Genomic DNA, 13,968 nt, shown 5'->3' with positions numbered 1-13,968 from the left:
ACCCTCCCACAGGGAGAGGCAGCTAGCAAAGCTGTCTTTTTCAATGGCTACATTTTAAAGGGATGGCTCTCAGGTCCTTGAGAAATATGTTATTGGATTATGAAACTGACAGGTGGTTGACACAAGATTTACATCTCAAAGGGGCAGAGAATGGATTTACAATTGCAAGTTTCCTGAAGTAAATATCCTAAGGAAAAGGAAGTTAGGAGCCATAGACAGGAAGAAAGCCACCTAAAGTTTTGTCAAACTGAGGGAAACATTAAGGCTATCTTGGTCAACTCTTCAGTTATATTAAGTTGTACCATATACATTGACAATACTTGACCATCTTTGACCTACAAAAGCAATAGGTTCATATGGCTCTAAGATCCTAAGATCCAGTTTGTTTTTGTATTATTTTTACATTCTGCAGAAGCAAACAATTCTTGACTTCTGGTTTTTAGTTTTACACTTTCTTATTTCAAAAAGAACTTGGGGGGATTTTATGTGTATTTACGTTAAATAATATATATATATGTATGCATATGTTTGTATATATCTATGTGTTTATTTTAAAAAGGTTAAAATTGAAGTTGGCAAAAAAAAAAAGGTTAGCAGAAGTCTTTAATAGTTCTTAAAGAAATGTCACAGGTTTGTTTCAGAGCTTCCCATAAATTAATGCAAGGAAAGAAGTGTAGTAAGTTGCAGTAATGACCCTAGGAGAAAAGCAACCTAGAAATTTAGAATAATAGTTTTACAGGTGTTGAGACCTAACACGATTTTTTCCTTTAAGTGCTCATAAAGGCAACATTTGTGTGTTGGCAACTTGTCCACTAAGCCTAATAGTTGACTTCATAGTCTGGGTTTTTGCTTGTTGGTTATTTTTTTAAAATGATGTCTCGTGATGCAAACTTGGCAAAACTCCAAAACGCAATTTAGTAAAAGCATTTCAATTAGGTATGAAAATAACAACATCCAGATACACAGTTACCTAAAGATGGAATTAAATATATCTAGAAGAATGAATTGCATTAGACAATATTCCATATATGTGTGTGTATATATATGTGTGTGTGTGTGTATATATATATTTGTGTGTGTATATATATGTGTGGGTATGTGTGTATATACATATATTTTTGGGTAACTGAACCCTTGAAAAAAATCGGGCAATACACCTTGGAAACTTTTTAAGTTAACTGTTGTGGTGTCAGAATTTGGAGTTCCTTTGTCTTTACAGATGTAAGTCTATATGCTGTAACAATTTTACCAAGGACAGGATAGATAGCCCCTTTTGGAATGTAAACAGACCAGTTAGGATGTGGATGAAACTTCATAGCTGCTTACTTCACCAGCAGGCCAATATTATTATTCCAGCAGTCAGGGTCTGGGTAAAATTAGAATTAATTAAAATCATGGTTCTTGCTTTATTCCTTGATAGCCACTCATATGTGCTTGTATGCACACAACAATTTTCAGAGTGTGTTTTATTTTTGTCCTTTTTTAAAAATTTGATGGCCTCTATGTTAAATGGTGGGTTCTTTATTTGTAAATACTATATTTTATTAATCTTTGTATCATTAATACTTAGAGTAATAGGGCACGAGAAATATTTTGTTTGCTTATGAATGACTTAAGGAAGCTGAAGTTTGATATTTAAAATTATAAATATAAAATGTAAAATTATCAGTAAACAACGGACTGTTTCCATCTCTCCTTTGTCTCATGTTTTCCACTTTGCACTCAGTAAAAGCCACACAACTTTGAGGGTCAGTGTCACCGAGTGTCAAACGTGGTGCCGACGCTGTTACTTTTCTGCCGGTATCCACTTTCCCACCTTCCTTACCGATAAGCACTTTGGTTGACAGGACACTAGATGCCCCAAATAATGGCTGCATTTTCCAATTGTCCTTAGAGTAAGAGTGGCCAAGTGACTAAACTGTGGCCAATAAAATGTAGGCAGAAATGTCATGTGTAAATGTTAGGAAGCATCCTTCTTTCCTTCCTCCTCCTTTCTGCTAGCAGGAATGCAGACATGTTCGCTGGAGCTCAGCAACCTCTTGGACCATGAAGGGAACCACATGATTGAGAAGGGTGGAACTACAAGAAGGAAGACACCTCCTTCCCTGGTGTCCATGGAGTTGCCATATATGCCTTGGCCTTCTTAGGTCGAGATTTATTTGTATGAGAGAAAAATAAACTCTTTTCTCAGCCATTTTATTTAGGGTTGCATTTTCTTAAACTTGTAGCCAAGCCTAATGGTAGTCATTTGGAACACATCTTTGGAAATCCTTTCCAATTCCCTAAGACTGGGCTGGAAGCCCCCTCTTCTGTGCCCCCACATGCCCTGGATGTACCTTTAGTAGAACACTTTCCCTATTTTATTGAAATCATCTTATTTTACATAAAACATTATTTGAGGACAAGAACAATGTCTTATTCATTCATCCCTGAGCTATAGCTAGGATAGTGTATGTTCACATAGAATATGCTCAATAGGGATTTGTTTAATTGAAAAACAGTGGATTAATGACCTGACTGAATAAAGTGCTAACAGTACTATGGAATTAATTTGATTGATTTTGATTCGAAATCATAGGACACTATAGTAGGTGTCAAAATATATGTGTGGAGATGTTTGTCATATTTGTTACATAAATAACACCCTGGCTTATCTCCCCCATGTTAATCAATATAAATCATTTTTTCCTATTATTTAGTGACTACTTTAACTCACTAAATTATTTAGTGAATAATTTTTTGTTAAAGCCTTGGGTGTGATGGTAACTCGTGTCATGGAATTCTTTCCTTTCTTTCTTTCCTTTCTTTCTTTCCTTCCCTTCCTTCTTTTCCTTCCTTTCCTTCCCTTCCTTCCTTTTCCTTCCTTTCCTTCCTTTTCTTCCTTCCTTCCCTTCCTTCCTTTCCTTCCTTTCCTTCCCTTCCTTCCCTTTTTTCTCTTCCCTCCCTTCCTTCCTTCCTTCCTTCCTTTCCCCTTCCTTCCTTCTCCTTCCCTTCCCCCTTCCCTTCCTTCCTTCCTTTCCTTCCTTCCTTCCTTCCTTCCTTCCTTCCTTCCTTCCTTCCTTCCTTCCCTTCCTTCCTTCCTTCCTTCCTCCCTCCTTCCTTCCTTCCTTCCTTCCTTCCTTCCTTCCTTCCTTCCTTCCTCCCTCCTTCCTCCCTCCCTCCCTCCCTCCCTCCCTCCCTTTCTTCCTCCCTTCTTTCCTTCTTTCTTTTTTATCTGCTGTGGGCTAATCAGGATCTTTGTTCTAATCTTTTTATCTCAGGTATGTAAAACTGATTTGGAGAGTATAACCTTATGAAAAAATATTTGGTTCCTCCAAATCACATTCTCTTGTTTCCCTGAATTCTCTACTTGGGGGATTGAACGTTTTATTAACCTTTCAGATGGTTTTAAAAGTAAAGCATTCTGCTCATCATATGGTTGTTTTAATTTTATCTTTGGTTTATTACATGTCTTACATTTTAAGAAAAAAAATAATATTTTTTGTGTATATCTTATACCATGACAAAACCATTGATTTGGATGAAATAAATCTGTGAGAAACCATATAGACCAGGTACTAGAGATATTCATTTATTTCTTTTCTTTATAGGTCCTCTCAAACTGTGAGTAACTGAGTGGTTTGTGCATCATTCCAGAAGCAAAGCTAAAATTTTTAGCGGTGTGACTTGACCTGCTAATTCCCTGTTCTGGAATCAAGAGAAGACTCCTCGACAAGTTGCTGCAATGTCTGTATCTAATCTGTCATGGTGAGTGAATGGTTTTCTTGCCTAAAATGTAAATGAATATGTATCGTGAGCAATATTTTATGAGAGAGTTGTACTGGCAGAACTTGGGCAGAGAGAAAACTTAAAAATCTGGTTTCCAAAGAGTATTGCCCCATGTTAGGGTAAGGAAAGCAATCTAGGATTAGAAGTCTGACACTTTCAGTGCTATGATATCTGGGGGCTCTGGAAAGGATTGAAGCCTCACACTGAATCCCAGTGACGTCCAATACCTTTCTTCCCAGCACACCCTAGGAGAGGGAGAAGTAATGTAATATCCTTTCAGTATTCCTTGCTATTGCTATATTCCCAGATACAGGACTAATAAGCTATATGGGTGACTGTCAGTGTGGGGCAGATATTTGCTCATCAGTACTTCTTTTCTTTAGGTTTTACATTTCAACAAATCTACCCAGATTAAACTGAACAGAACTGAAATATGGAAGAGAAAAATTTGTTACGGATGCGTATCTCTAAATAGCTGGCATTCTAAATAATCTTTGACTTTCAATGCATGTTTAAAAGCTGTTTGGGATTTAAAAAAAGAAGTGTAAAAATATTTTTCTGATGAATAATGAGCTTTTTCTATAGCAATGAAGAGCAATACTAGTAGGGATAAATTTGAAGGTATTTATTGAACTTTGACTTTTTTATATAAAGAGGTGAATAAGTGACATTTATATAAATTCATAGTATTTAATACATGAATGTAAGGAAAATCTGGTAATTTTTTCATTTCTTTAAGAATTCATTTTATCCTTGCTCTTCAGTTTGTGCTGGAAATGTAGGTAGCATCAGATTAAACAGTTGTTACCGGCTCAACTTAGCTCCATAAATTTATTTTTAGTGAAGTAAGCAACTTTTTTTTAGGCAAGGATATAATTATTTGTTTAGATTCAGAGTCATGTTTCTGAAGAACCTGCTTTTTAAGGACTCCCTAGAAGAGATCCTTGGATCTTTTGGCCTAGTGCTAAGAATCTCAGTTTGAAAAAAAAAAGAATTGAAGAAACTAAAGTATAATCAAACAGAAATTTTATTTAAATTGTTAATTATTACTGCACAGTATGTTTTCTTATTATATTATTGTTAAAATTAAGTTCTCATTAAAAGTTTTTAAAAATATAATTTTTGTAGAACCTGTGAATCATTTCAAACTCCTGGGAGACCTTGACACATTTCCTTAAAGGAATTATACTCCTGGCAAATTGTGTGTAGGAGATGAGTTCTCAAAAAGCAGGCAGCATGTCAAAGAACGGAGAGGGGTGGGGTGGGGAAAGGAAACGGAAAGTGGGAGGAGGAGATTGAAACAGGTATGACTGTTGTATTTCAAGAGAGCGTGCAGTTTAGCCTGGTTCACAGGGTCAGGGCAGGACTAAAATTGAGGCCTGGCCTCGGTGCATACTTCTATTAACTGTTTTGATGTGATGTGAGGATATGATTGTTGCTCCAAAACACAGTGAACTCCACAAAGAGAGAGATTGCATGCCATGGTTCCAGCCCGATTATCCAGAACAGCACCTAGAATTTAGTAGATATTCTGTAAGTGTATGCTGTGGAAATGAGTGAAAAAAATGCAAAGCAGGTAACTCAATGGTAAATAAATGTTATCCTTCTAAAAGAAAGCTTTAAATTGTGAGGCTATCTTATGTAATTCATCTATCTGGAATTTATAAGAATTCTTTCCATGTTATAGGTTCAGATTTTATAGAAATGGTTCTTGGATATTTTTATCAGCACTGTCCTGGATTCTAGCTGTGTTCTGCATTAGATTTCCATGCAGGGAGCTATTAATTTGTTTTACCAGTTTCACCCCCACCATGCAGCTGTGGGGTGTTTGGCATCCCTGTTCTCCCAGTTAGCATTTGGGGTGCCCAAGTGCTGGCAGCAAAGGAGACCAGAAACTAAATCTAAACCATGTAAAACATGTTTATGACATGATACATGTCACTGATACCTAGTTTAGACATTGTTAACATTCTTCTTCTTTTTTTTTTTTTACAATAAACTTTGTAATTCTTCTATATTCCTAACATCTTCTAATTTATATTTTGGGGATTATTGTTTTATAAATATTTAATAGGAATGCATAATAACTTATCATTACATTAATTTAGTTAAGCCATTATAGTCCCTCATCGGGCTGTCTGTTTTGAAATCCAGAAACAAACACATGGAAATATTGACTGATATGGGAAAACTAACTGGGTTGAAAGATTATTAATTTCAAATAAGACATGTAACAGTTAAGTGTATGCCATGCTTGATTTAGTCTGACTAGTGCATTCTCTAACTGTTGTGGAAAACTACACGGGAATCTAAATCAGAAGTTTGACTGATAACCACATAATCATAACGAGGAGAGCTACGTGCTTCCAGTGTTCAAAGGAATCAGGATAGGGTACACTTGGCAGAATATACCTGTCAATAAACGATCCATCTGCTAAACACAGAGGTCAGCCTTGCAGGGCGGTTACACGTGTCTAGGAGTTGAGTAACACTGTCAATGTTTGCCCTGATGATTCTGAGTTCCACTTCTGCCAGACTCCCTCTGCTTGGCTTTCTTGTCAATGTTACCACTGAGCTTCTAGTCAAAACTTCCTGCAATCTGTGAACAGTGTAGTCTGCCTACCATGACATCGTATTACTTGACCATATCCATGTGTTGATTTTAAAATGTCACTCTGAGGTTAATGTGGGAAGTGCAGGATGCCTATTGGGACTCTCATAGAAAACCTAGAGATTTTAAAAGTATAGGTTAGTATAGTTACAGGCATATTTACAACTACCTAAGCAATTCTCCCAGCTTTTAAATACCCTGTATAAGAAAGTTATCTTTTTTATACATTAAAAAAGCTTTCTTGCTCTAATAGTTATGTGTATGATGCTTGAAAAAAATATGTAAAGTAATTTAGCCATTTCATGTAAAATCTAAGAAATACATTTAATCTAGGAAACTTTCAAGTTTCCAAGAAACTATAGTCTCAGTTGGAAAAAAGGAATAGTGGAACTTGATTGTTTCATGAATCTTCCTATTTAGTAAATAATGATCCGAGAGAGACAATGAGTAAGTTGATGCTGGTTGAAATAGAAACAAAGGGATATGCAGAATCTGCTGCAGAAAACTACGAACAGGGGACAGGTTCCAGGATAATCTGAGGGAAAGAATTGTTTCTGGTAGCATGGATAAGTAACTGGAGACAAAATACTGGTCAACATATGTACAGTAACACTAAAAGAGTGGGAACTCAGGGTGTAGTAGGGCCTGGAGAGTAGTAAGGAATTGGTTTAGTAGTGGAGTGTCTCAGTATGTTGATAGAGATCCTAGTAAAGTTTCAACTGATTTTGCAAGATGACATCTTTTTGACCCAAATTATTTTTTCACCATGATACCTGCACACACTTTAATTTTGGTCCCAAAATCTATTAAAGACTGGACAGCATCTTGTGGAGGTGATAGTAATTCCACTAGAGCCATGTATGGGAGAAAGAAGTCACTGGATGAAAGGCAGAATCCAAGGAGCCATTCAAAACCCAGTGAGCATCTGTAATGTGCCATGTCCTGTGCTAAGCACAGGGAAACATTATTGGTTAAAAGTAATGACTGCTACTCTTTCTGGAGCTCATTTATAAGCCAGAAGACTGATAAGTGATCAAATAGCTCTGATTTAATGTGATAAGTGCTTTAAAAGATAAAAGGTATGTGCAGAATGTGTTTGAAAACAAAAGGAATATTTGTTTTTCCTGCTTGGGATGAAATGACTTTTTTTTTCAGAAATACAAATACAACTCTTGCATTTATTCCTAAATATAAAGAAATAAACTAACTGCAAAGGGTCAAACGCTACCGAAAATCATAAAGCAGAAACTAAAAATAACCTAAATCCTATCATTCACAGAAAACCATTGTTTCAAACGTTTATGTATATTATTTTCTGCATATATTCAGTTTTTTTAGAGGAGTTTGATTTCCTGTGCAGTTAATGAGTCTGAGGTTGCAGGTTCAAACCACACAAAGATTAATGAGCTCTGTTCTCTTTCTTGGACAATGCCTACTAGACCTGTAACCTTGACCAGCCCTCCTTCCCAAACTTGCCATTGGTCATAAGTCATTAGAAATACTTGGTTGATCTTCACCAGCTTACAACCAGTATTGGGGAAAAATATAAACATGAAATCAAGAGTTCTTTAGGGGTTGATGATGAGTCACATATATCATCTTCCTTTTGAATATCATCCAGGTGAAATAATTTAAATATATGCTTTGAAGTAAGACTTTTCATCAATCTCAAATAAATTATAATTTACTGTCTTGTGGAAGATCTACAGTGAATTATCACACCAGTATTTCCTTAGACTATAGAAGCTTTAACATAATACTGGGCAATCTGTTCCAAACCTTAAGGCTAGAGTTTCTAAACACCACCCATTTGTGGACTTGAACAATTAGTCTATGAGACATTTTAGTTATCAAAATAGATATGTAGGCTAAGAGATGTTATTTTCAGCATGATCAAGTAAAATTGATTGTCAAATCTTACTATTTTCCATAAGTGTATAAAATTATCAACATTGTGTTATCCTAGTATACATGCTCCATCTTCTTTTATGTATTGCATTTTCTTTTTTATTTGTTTTTAAAATTGTGAAAAGATTTCAGCTTGATTATAAAACCATTCCAGTGTAAACAACCACTTTTCAATACCATTATATGGTCAATAAAAGAATTCAGTGCATTCATTTACGCTTAGTTTTATGTTTCGCTTTTTTTTTTTTTTTTTTAATTTTGAGACAGAGTATCGCTCCATCACCCAGGCTGGGGTGCAGTGGTACGATCTCGGCTCACTGCAACCTCTGCCTCCTGGGTTCAAGGGATTCTCTTGCCTCAGCCTTCCGGATAGCTGGGACTAGAGGTATGTGCCACCATGCCCAGCTAATTTTTTGTATTTTTAGTAGAGACGGAGTTTCCCCATGTTAGCCAGGATGGTGTCCATCTCCTGACCTCGTGATTTGCCTGCCTCAGCCTCCCAAAGTGCTGGGAGTACAGGCGTGAGCCACCATGCCTGACCTATGTTCCACTTTTAAGAGTAGGTTCATTGATATTGGCTTTGAGAATAATTTAAAATTAGTTTATGAATGAATGATAATTTTAAAATAATTCTTGCACAATTAGAGATACATTAGTATAATTTATTTCTAAACTGGCAGTATAGTATTTTTATTAAATTAGAATTTAAACATATTTGTATTCATTCATTTATTTATTCAACAAATTTTTGAGCATTGTACAATTTACTATTTTCAGTGTTGTGGAGAGAATGATGAATGACAGAAATTTCTGCTCTCACGAAGCTTAGATTAATTTTTATCTATATCTGTGCTGAAGACAGATATAGATAAAAAATATGTCAGCATGACAGATAGTGATATGAACTTCAAAGAATAAGCAGCTCATAAAGATAGAGTATGATGGTAGAGGATTGGGGAGTTGGTATGAAGAGGCTCCTCAGAGGTGACATTTAAGCAGAAATGAACTACACAAGTCTTAGAGGAAAACCATTTCAGGCAGAGAAACAGAAGGACAAAGAACCTGAGACTGAAAAGTGTTTGGTATGCTTGGGGAACCATCTAGGAAGCCAGGTAGGTGGAAAACAGCCAATAAAGGGGAGAGTCCCAGGAACTGAGCTTAGAGAGGTAGCAGGGAGGCATGTAGGCCAAGAGAAAGACTGGAGTGTGTTCTAAACGTGATGGGAAATTTTGCCCTCCCTTACTAGGTTACAGGTGAGAGTCCATATGAAATGTAAATTTAGAGAAATTCAGTGATAGGAATAATTGAGTGTTGAAAGCAGAGTCTTGACACAATCTGATTTCTAAATTCAAAAGGATTTCTCTGTGTTCTTCAAAGTTTAGAAAAATAATTCCTATTGTATTCTTACTATAAACATATGGCAGAAAAATAATATATAATAAAAAAATACAAGATACCAAGGTAATGGAAAAGAATTTTCATGAATATGACCAGTTTCTCTTTTTTTTTTTTTCCCTTTTTTTTTTGAGATGGAGTCTCGCTCTGTTGCCCAGGCTGGAGTGCAGTGGTACCACCTCCGCTCACTGCAAGCTCTGCCTCCCGGGTTCATGCCATTCTTCTGCCTCAGCCTCCCGAGTAGCTGGGACTACAGGCGCCTGCCACCTTGCCTGGCTAATTTTTTGTATTTTTAGTAGAGACAGGGTTTCGCTGTGTTAGCCAGGATGGTCTCCATCTCCTGACCTCGTGATCCCCCCACCTCGCCCTCCCAAAGTGCTGGGATTACAGGCGTGAGCCACTGTGCCTAGCCACCAGTTTCTCAGCATTATACATTTTAAAAGATTCAACAAATCTGACACATTGAATAATTAAGGACACGATATATGTTTTGTTTTGTTTTACTGCATTTTATTTTTTATTTTTATTTTTTGTTTCTTTTTTAAAAAATGGGATACATGTGCAGAATGTTCAGGTCTGTTACATAGGTATGCGTGTGCCATGGTGGTTTGCTGCACCTATTGACCCATCCTCTAAGACCCCTCCCCTCAACCCCTACCCCCAACAGGTCCTGGTGTGTGTTGTTTCCCTCTCTGTGTCCATGTGTTCTCAATGTTCAACTCCCACTTATGAGTGAGAATATGCGGTGTTTGGTTTTCTGTTCCTGTGTTAGTTTACTGAGGATGATGGCTTCCAGCTTCATCCATGTCCCTGCAGAAACATGATCTCATTCCTTTTTACAGCTGCATAGTATTCCATGGTGTATATGTACCATGATTTCTTTATCCAGTCTACAGTTGATGGGCATTTGGGTTGGTTCCATGTCTTTGCTACCGTAAATATGCTGCAATAAACATACTTGTGCATGTGTCCTTCGAGTATAATGCTTTATATTCCTGTGGGTATACCGAGTAATGGAATTGCTGGGTCAAATGGTATTTCTGGTTCTAGATCCTTGAAGAATCACCACACTGTCTTCCACAATGGTTGAACTAATTTACATTCCCACCAACAGTGTAAAAGCGTTCCCATTTCTCTACAGCCTTGCCAGCATCTATTGTTTCCTGACTTTTTAAATAATCACCATTCTGACAGGCATGAGATGGTATCTCATTGTAGTTTAGATTTGTGTTTCTCTGATGATCAGTGATGTTGAGCTGTATTTCATATGTTTGTTTGCTGCATAAATGTCTTCTTTTGAGAAGTATCTGTTCATATTCTTTGCCCACTTTTTGATAGGGTTGTTTGTTTTTTCTTGTAAATATGTTTAAGTTCCTTGTAAATTCTGGATATTAGACCTTTGTCAGATGGGTAGATCGCAAAAATTTTCTCCCATACTGTAGGTGCAAAATTTTCTCCCATACTGTAGGTTTCCTGTTCACTTTGATGATAGTTTCTTTTGCTGTGTAGAAGCTCATTATTTTAATGAGATCCCGTTTGTCAATTTTGGCTTTTGTTGCAATTGCTTTTGGCGTTTTAGTCATAAATTCTTTGCCTGTGCCTATGTCCCAAATGGTATTGCCTAGGTTTTCTTCTAGGGCTTTTATGGTTGGGGGTTTTACATTTAAGCCTTTAATCCATCTCGAGTTAATTTTTTTTATAAGGTGAAGGAAGGGGTACAGTTTCAGTTTTCTGCATACGGCTAGTCAGTTTCCCAGCGCAATTTACTGAACAGGAGATCCTTTCCCCATTGCTTGTTTTTGTCAGGTTTGTCGAAGATCAGATGGTTGTAGATGTGTTGTATTATTTCTGAGGTCTCTGTTCTGCTCCATTGGTCTATATGTCTGTTTTGGTACAAGTAGCATGCTGTATTGTTTACTGCAGCCTTGTAGTATAGTTTGAAGTCAGGTAGTGTGATGCCTGCAGCTTTGTCTTTTTTGCTTAGGATTATCTTGGGTATACGAGGTCTTATTTGATTGCATATGAAATTTAAAATAGTTTTTTTCTAATTCTCTGAAGAATGTCAATGGTAGTTTGATGGGAATAGTATTGAATCTCTAAATTACTTTGGGCAATATGGCCATTTTCACGACATTGATTCTTCCCATCCATGAGGATGGGATGTTTTTCCATTTGTTTGTGTTCTCTGTTATTTCCTTGAGGAGTAGTTTCTAGTTCTCCTTAAAGAGGTCCTTCACATCCCTTCTTAGCTGTATTCCTAGGTATTTTATTCTCTTTGTAGGGATTGTGAATGGGAGTTCATTCATGATTTGGTTCTCTGCTTGCTTATTGTTGGTGTAAAGGAATGCTTTTGATTTTTGCAGATTGGTTTTGTATCCTGAGACTGTGCTGAAGTTGCTTGTCAGTTCAAGAAGTTTTAGAGCTGACACGATGGGGTTTTCTAAATATAAAATGCTGTCTTCAAACAGAGGCAACTTGACTTCCTTTCTTGCTAGTTGAATAGCCTTTATTTCTTTCTCTTGCGTGATTGCCCTGGCCAAAACTTCCAATATTATGTTGCAGGTGTGTTGGGCTGTGGGGACAAGTCTTGGGACAAAGCCTCCCTGGCTCCAGCAGGGGAAAAGCACAGCCTGGAGCTATAGAAATGGGTGCTGCCCTTCCCCTGCCCAGGGAGCTTAGCTGGTTAGGCAGTTTCAAGTCCCAGTGCTGACTGCTGCCTCTCCCCCAAGGAGCTCAAAGGACTTAGACAGCAGGCAGCCACAACTGTGCTGTTTGCCCCTCCCCCCAGGAGTTCAGCAGGCTTAAGCAGATTCCAGCTGAGAGGCTGTAAGAATCTGCCTGTTCCAGGCTTGAGACAGTAGGCCTGGTGTCATGGGTTCGCAAGTGGTATCTTCCAATCCATGGGTTGCACAGTTTCATGGAAAAAGCAGTTTCCTCAGCTGGGTAGGGTGCTCACTCAGCACCTCCCTTGGTTGGGGGCAGGGAGTTCCCCATCTCCCTGTGACTCTCAGGTGGGCCGCCGCACCACACTGTTTTTCCTTCTCTCTGTGAGTCACACCAGCCTTATAATCAATTTTGATGAGAGGCCCTGGATACCTTGGTTGCTGCTAAATAATTCACATGCTTATTATGTTTTTTTTTTTTTTCTAGTCAGCCATCTTGGCCTCTCCCCTATGATATGTTAAGCATCCCTAATTTGAAAACCCAACATTTGAAATGCTCCAAAGTCTCAAACTTTTTGAGTACCAATGTGATGCCGCAAATGAAAATTTTTACACCTGACCTTATGTGATGGGTCACAGTCAAAACAGAGTCAAAACCATTTCATGCAAAAAATTATTGAAAACATTATATAAAATTACCTCCAGGCCATGTGTATAAGGTGTATATGAAACATAAATGAATTTTGTGTTTGGACTTGGGTCCCACCCCTGAGTTATCTCATCATATATATACAAATATACCAAAATCCGAAAGTATCTAAGATCCAAAACATTACTGGTCCCAAGCATTTCAAATAAGGGATACTCAATCTGTATAAAAGAGATGTTGTCTATAGAAACATTTTACCTTGGCTTTTGTGAGTAGATGGATTATGTTTTTATAAATTGTGGAAATTGGAATATACAAGTCACCCTTGATATCCATGAGTTCCATATTCATAGATTCAGCCAACCTCAGATTGAAAATATTCAGGGAAAAAAATTCACAAAGTTCTTAAAAATTTGAATTTGGCCCACACCAAGTACTATGTTGAATCCACATGAATGAAGTAATGTGTAGGCATTGTATTAGGTATTATAATTATCTAGGGATGATTTAAAGTCTGTGGGAGGATGTATATAGTTATATGTAAGTTCTATACCATTTTATACCTGGAACTTGAGTATCCTTGGATTTAGGTATCCTTGATAGGACCTGGAACCAATCCTTCATAGATACTAAGTAATAGCTGTATTACGGTTGCCCAACTTGTGTTTTATGCTTATTTTTAAATCCCCTCCCTCTCCCATAAACTTTAAGGCTAATTTCAATATGTAAACACAAAAGTGCATTAAACAATAAATTTTCTTTACTGGCTGTTAAATGTGTGTGTGGTTTTAGTGAGGAACCAGGTGTAACACAGTACCCATCCGGGTGCTAACATGTTGTGGAGAGAATGTTGGTATAAAATTACTAGGTGTCCTTCTTGGATAAAATTCACTTTATTCTAAGATTATGACCTTTCTATACTTTTCATGGTAAAATATGGTTTCTTCTATGGTACTGGTTATAGATGGAAGCTA

At 37.1% G+C, this 13,968-nt stretch overlaps 1 protein-coding gene across 2 annotated transcripts in view; it reads left to right on the top strand.

Moving 5' to 3' along the window:
- Positions 1–3,589: 3,589 nt before the first annotated feature.
- The window catches only part of OXR1 (oxidation resistance 1), a 382,402-nt gene continuing 372,023 nt past the window's right edge, over positions 3,590–13,968 (top strand). For both annotated transcript variants that reach the window (XM_050802209.1, XM_050802206.1), the window contains exon 1: positions 3,590–3,747. In XM_050802209.1, the coding sequence (XP_050658166.1) occupies positions 3,725–3,747 (23 nt within the window). In that variant the 5' untranslated portion in view covers positions 3,590–3,724. The remainder of the gene's footprint in view (positions 3,748–13,968) is intronic.

This window comes from Macaca thibetana, chromosome 8, assembly GCF_024542745.1.
Source record: "Macaca thibetana thibetana isolate TM-01 chromosome 8, ASM2454274v1, whole genome shotgun sequence".
Lineage (NCBI taxonomy): Eukaryota > Metazoa > Chordata > Mammalia > Primates > Cercopithecidae > Macaca > Macaca thibetana.
Note: the sequence above shows the minus strand (reverse complement) of the source record. Positions and strands in the feature narration are given on the sequence as shown.